General features: G+C 51.0%; 1 protein-coding gene across 2 annotated transcripts in view; it reads right to left on the reverse strand.

Moving 5' to 3' along the window:
* HEYL (hes related family bHLH transcription factor with YRPW motif-like) overlaps positions 1–5,763 on the reverse strand; it is a 12,268-nt gene extending 6,505 nt beyond the window's left edge. The window contains exon 1 of one of the 2 annotated variants that reach the window (XM_008054371.1): positions 5,665–5,763. In XM_008054371.1, the coding sequence (XP_008052562.1) occupies positions 5,665–5,744 (80 nt within the window). In that variant the 5' untranslated portion in view covers positions 5,745–5,763. The remainder of the gene's footprint in view (positions 1–5,664) is intronic. The other variant, XM_021710562.1, reaches the window with a different exon arrangement.
* Between the last annotated feature and the right edge of the window lie 6 nt (positions 5,764–5,769).

A 5,769-nucleotide genomic window follows, 5' to 3' on the forward strand; every position in this document is an offset into this window, starting at 1 on the left:
CCCGATCCCGGGGGCGGGGCGGGCGAGGGCACGGGCCGGCGGCGGCGGGGCCGGGCCGGGCGGGTTGGGTTTCACAGGGAGCCGCTGGGAACGAGCGTGGAAAGCGCAGATGCCGCCGCTTCCCACGGGCCGGGCGCGCCGGCCGCCCGCCCTCCGCCCGGCCTGCAGCTGCCGCCTCCTCCCACGCGGCTCGGCCGGGGGCGAGGGGGAGGCGGCATCTGGGTCACAGGCCCCTCTCGGATGCTCGGGGACACTGCCCTGGCCTCCCAGAAGGCCCAGTCCCCGCTAACCTCGTCCTCCGCTCCCACCCCGCGCCTTCCCTCTGCAGCTCGGCTGAATGACGGATGTTTGCCCACACCCCAGGCGCTCCCATCACAGGGAAGAGGCTCAGCCCCGGGGCTTTTCCTGCCCAGACTTCAGCCAAAATAAATCTCCAGCCCAACTGCTAACCCTCTTAACGTTTTCTGCTCAGAAGCTCTCTTAGAATGGCGGGGACTCGCGAGGTCACACTGAGGTATTCACTTGGCCAGCACTTCTGAGGCCCTGTTCAGGCTCAGGGCAGGTGCTGGGTGCCCTCAGTCAGGCCCCAGCCCTCCAGACGCTGTTCAACTCTGGTGTGGACACCGCATCAACACACAGCAAACAAGGTGGCTCCCCTACATTTTGGAATGTAAGATGCCACACATCTGAACAGGAACCCGTGAGCTGGCCTTCACCCCACACCTGCTCCTCGTCTCCTGGGGCTTCCCCATTTTAGTGAATGCACCCCAGCTTCCAGTTCTGTAAGGCAGAAACCTGTTGCTTTCTTTGATTCTTCCTCCTCCTCACTTCCACCTCATCAAACCCTGCCCATCCCATGTCTGTCCTCCTCATAACCACCACCCCCTCAGTCCCAAGGCTCTATCATCATCCACCTGAATGGCCACAAGAGTGTCTTGGTGGGTCCCTGTGCACCCCATTTTACTAGCTACAAGCCTATCTCCACACCGCAGGCAGAGTGATCGTTTAAATGCCAATCTGATCTTGTCAGTCTCTCAAAACTCCTCAATGGCTCCCCAATGCTTTTAGGATCAAGGCCACCATCCTTCAGGTGGCCTTGCTAGCCCCTGTTACCTCCCAGACTCAACTCTTATTCTGTGTGCTCCAGCCTGTGAATACACTAACTCTCTAGGCCACCCCATTTCCCCAACCCAAGCCCCAGCCCCTTTGCCCAGTAACTTCTACCATCCTTCAGATCTCGATTCAAATGTCACTTCCCTGAGGAACCTTTTCTGATATCTCCCCTCCCATTAAGTGTCCCCTGCTTGACATTCTCCTAGCGTCCTCTGTTTACAGCATTTATGCCAGTTTGCTGTTTTATATTTTTATGGCTATTTGATTGATGTCCATCTCTTTAACAAACCCATAAGCTCTATGAAGCCATGAATCATGTCTATTTCATTCACTATTGTAGTCCAGTACTCAGCAAAAGCTTGGAATGCACCAGAACTCACCGTTGTCTTTGGCATCCCCAGAAACAGAGAGGTGAGCACCATAAAACCTACATCCTAGGCCTTTGTGAAATGGGAGCATATGTGGCTTACTAAAGGTGTCCCTGCCCATGGGACTACTCTCTTGGCATTTGAGGTTGAGTCATTTTCATCAACTGCTCAAAGAGAGATGGTTGCTGAAGAGACCAGATAGCATTTGTCAAATCCTTCAGCTGCCCTTAGCTTTGTCCAGACACATCTGGAAAAGGATATCTCCCACTCAAACATCTGAACATGCCTAACTGGTAAAAGGCCTGTAATAGCCCCTGGGAGGGAAGGCCCAGCAAGCTAGGTGCAGGGCTCAGATGGCCAGATCTTGAGATCTGTAGGGCAGCTTGTTTACAAAGCTTTGCTGGTTCACTGGGGACAAGCTCCAAGAGCCAAGGTACACTAAGAAACATGGCCTTTGTTCCCCCCAGCTGGATAAAGCGTCTCTTGGGGTATTGGGTTAGCCTTGCGCACGTCACTGCCTCTCAGTCTGATACCTCCCCTGGGACCATCTGTTGGAGGCTGACGCACCCATTTCAGGGCAAGGCAGCTCTGCCACCCCTTTTTCCAGTTTCCTGATCAGCTTTTCTCTGCCTTATTATCCCCCCTCCTCTATATCTTGCAGACAAACCTCGCTTTAGTTTTCTTGTCACTCACTACATATATTTTCCTCTTTTGAGCCTTACAAAAGCCCCATTTTACAGATGAGGATGCTGAGCCTCAGGGAGCTAAAGCAGCTTGTCCAGCCTACACAGCTGTTAAGGAGCAAAGCCAGCAGGGAATTCATGTCTTCTGGCTCCACATCCAGCATTGTTTCCCTTCTAATTCCTTCTTCCTGTCTGTCTGAATAGCCCTCCAGTCCCCTTATCCTTAAAGCTCCCAAGAGTCCAGCCAGAGCTCCCTTCCAGTCTGTGATCTGGCCCTGACAGTGGGAAGAAGTCTGGGAGCTTCTCGTCTGAGAGTCTGAAAATAAGGCAGATTTTTATGGACCCAGAGAAGATATGTTGACCATCATGATCTTTTCCATGGACTTCTAGTGGCCCCCTGCCAGAATTCCAAGGTGGTTTCTTGGGTGTGTGATAGGGGAGCTTTCCAGGTGGTCCTGACCACCCTCAGTGCTGACTTCCCCTGGGAACTGCCCCATGGAACCCTTGCAGATGAGCCCACTCATTTTGCATCAACCAAAGGGAGAATCACAATGTACCAAATGAAGGGATCTCAGAGAGCATTAAGCCCATTTGTAAAACAAGGAAACTCAGAGAGGGGAAGGGATCTTCCTTAGGCCACGCAGCAAATTAGAGGAAAATCCAGAACTAGAACCAGATCTATTGGATTTTCATTCAGTGCTCTTGTGAGCTCCAGTACGTTCCATAGATTGGCCATCCCATCAGCTACATCTCAGAGCCAGGACTTTTTGTTCTAGCGCTTTCACATCCATTTGTCTCATTTATTTCACAACAGCTCTGTGAGTTAAGCATTATTTGGGCCATTTCACATTTAGGAAAGATAATTATTTTACAGGTGGGGTGACAGAGACAGAGAGTTAAGAATCATGCTAGTAAGCCCAGTCTTGCCACTAGACCATGCTGTCTCATGAATATGGTGTCCCCAACTGAATGGTGACCCCTTTGGCAGCAGTAATTTTTTTTTTTGGAAGTTACCTTGTGCTGAAGCAGGGAGCTGTGTGCTTTAAGTACATTACTTCATCAAAGTCTCCTCCTGTGAGGCAGGTTTAGCATTCTTATTTTGAAAGGGAGATTACTGAGGTTCAGAAAGGAGTAAAGTCACTTGCTCAAGTTAGTAGTGGTAAAAGTCAAACCCAGGTCTATCTGACTTCAAAAGCCACCATCATGTGCCTTAAGTCATGTAGGAATTGTCCTGATCCAGTGCCTGATCACGTAACAGGTGCTCATGAGATGTTTGCTGAGGGAGAAGGAAAGGCTATATTCTGTTTGGACCCAGCATGTGTCAGGGGGCCAGGTTTAGGTGGGAGCTCTGTGCGTGAGTCTCACAGATGTGGCAGGATACTACCACCAGGCAGTGACAATGGAGCACACCCTGCTCTTTATTTTCATGTCTGTGAGTGTGGGCGATTTGCTCCTTGCCTCTGACCCAGGGAGACTGACTATCCCAGTGCTGTGGCCCCTGTCACTGTTTATCTGGCTTTCTTTGTACATGAGGCTCTTCTTCCCTGAGTGTTCCCTGAGGGCAGAGGCAGAGCAGGATACATCTGGCCCCCCTATGCCTAGCCCAGGGTCTGGAGGGTCTGGGCCACAGCAGGCATCGTTCAGCACTCCCTGAATTGAAGCATTGATGTCTGCTGGGGGGAGGGCCTTTGGGTAAGTGCTACAAAGAGGCATCTATAAGTCAGCCTCTGCCAGATGTCCAACTGCTTTCTCTCCTCAAAGGGATCTGGTCCTCTAAGAACAATCTCTAAAAATGGGCTCTGTACATGTAGGAAATGTTATACATATAGGAAAAAACTGCCCGTTGATCTTTTATGCCTCCATTTGGGCAGTTGCCCATTGCTGCCACCTTCAAGAAGCCCTCCGTGCCATCTTTGGGTGTGAGTGATCTCCCTTTGCTTGGGTGTCCTCACAGTCCACAGTCTGTCTCTTTTCTATCCTGTCCATGGTCTTTGTGTGACCTGGCAGGTCACTGACTGGGCCGTAAACTTGTGGAAGACAAAAGCCGGCTCTGATCAGCCTAGCTCTCTGGCATCAATTTTGTGCTCTGATCTATGAAGACCCAGTGACACTGAATTTGAGATCCCCTTCCACCACCACCACATGGTACTAGGTCCTTCCTTTGTCCCCAGCAGGTACAGACTCAGATAATTCCTTCTCTAAATAGTATTTTCTGTTCAACAATTTAGAAAGGCTAATATGATGGCATAGGAAATTGTACTAGACACCACCAAACCTAATATACAGCCTACAAGAGACATAACTATTGTCCTACCTCTATTACAAGCTATGGATAATTGCCAGCTGGTGATATCTTGCTGGGGTTTGTGATTGAGGCAGGATCCCCTGGTCTCAGAAAACTGGAAGGCATTGAAATTATGAAATGTCCTCAGAAACATCTCTAAGAATTAACTGAATCCCCCTCTGATTCTATTCTAGAGAGTCAGGTTTGGATGAGCCAAGAGAGATGAGATGGCGTTTTCTTTTCCATTCCTGTCCTCCTTTATTTTCCTGATGAGGAAACAGGCTCAGACAGGAAAGCCAATAGCTCAAGGCCACACGGTGAGTTGGTGGCATATTTAGGGCTAGGACCCAGACCCGCAGACTCTCAATCAGTCCCTGTAGCTCTTCCAGGGCTTTAGGTATCACATGGTGTGTGCCTGACACTAAGTATTTGCTATGCATTAGGCCCTATGCTATGCCCTTAACATACATTCCCTCATTTGATTTTCCCAGAGCACCTATGAAGTTGGTTCTATTATTTATGTTCATTTTACAGATGAGAAAGCTGAAGCATAGAGAGTTCACAGAACTGAAGGGTAGCAGAACTATACACATGCAGCTTGTTTTACAGGTTTGAAGCAGGTCAGGATATCTACTAAGAGCTAAACGACGCTGGCAGCAGGGTGGTGTGTAGGAAGAGCACTGGAATTGGAGCTTAGACCCGTGCATCCTGCCTATTGTTTTCTTCAATACCAAAACCCTAATTTCAAAGTCCAATTTGCTCAAAGGAGGAAAGGTTTTCTTCTTTTCTGAAATTTCCCGTGGACTATATGAAAACTACATCCAGACTAGGGTAAAACTGGGAAAGGATGGTTATTCTGCAGTTAGATTCCGACAGGGCGGATGATACCAACAGCCTAAGAAAGTTTTCCAAGGAAAACTCACCAATGGCCTGCCCTAGGGCACTTCAACTGGCCATCAGATCCCCAAGCCAACTCTCCTCCACTCCAGCATCAGATAGAGGCCGCCGGAGCCCTAACTGGCCAAGGGCACGCAGAATCCCAGGCACTTGCGCGAGTAACGGCGCGCCCTGCACACGCCCCCGCACGCCGACACCTGCGGCCACCGCGCACACCTGCACCTGCCGCACCGAGGACGGGTCCGCGTGCTCCGTGAGTCCACCGGGCGCTCCCCACCCCGCTGTCCCGGCGCGCTCAGTCTCTCCACTCCGGCCTTACCTCAGCTCGCCCTCGCGGCCCACGTCGATGGGTCCGTCGGACTCGCCGTCGGAGCCGCTGGGCTCCCTGGGAGGCTTCATAGCGAACGCAAACTGCTTGGGTCTC

The sequence above is a fragment of the Carlito syrichta genome, unplaced genomic scaffold, assembly GCF_000164805.1.
Source record: "Carlito syrichta isolate Samal-C Ts95f unplaced genomic scaffold, Tarsius_syrichta-2.0.1 Scaffold289848, whole genome shotgun sequence".
NCBI classification, from domain to species: Eukaryota; Metazoa; Chordata; class Mammalia; order Primates; family Tarsiidae; genus Carlito; species Carlito syrichta.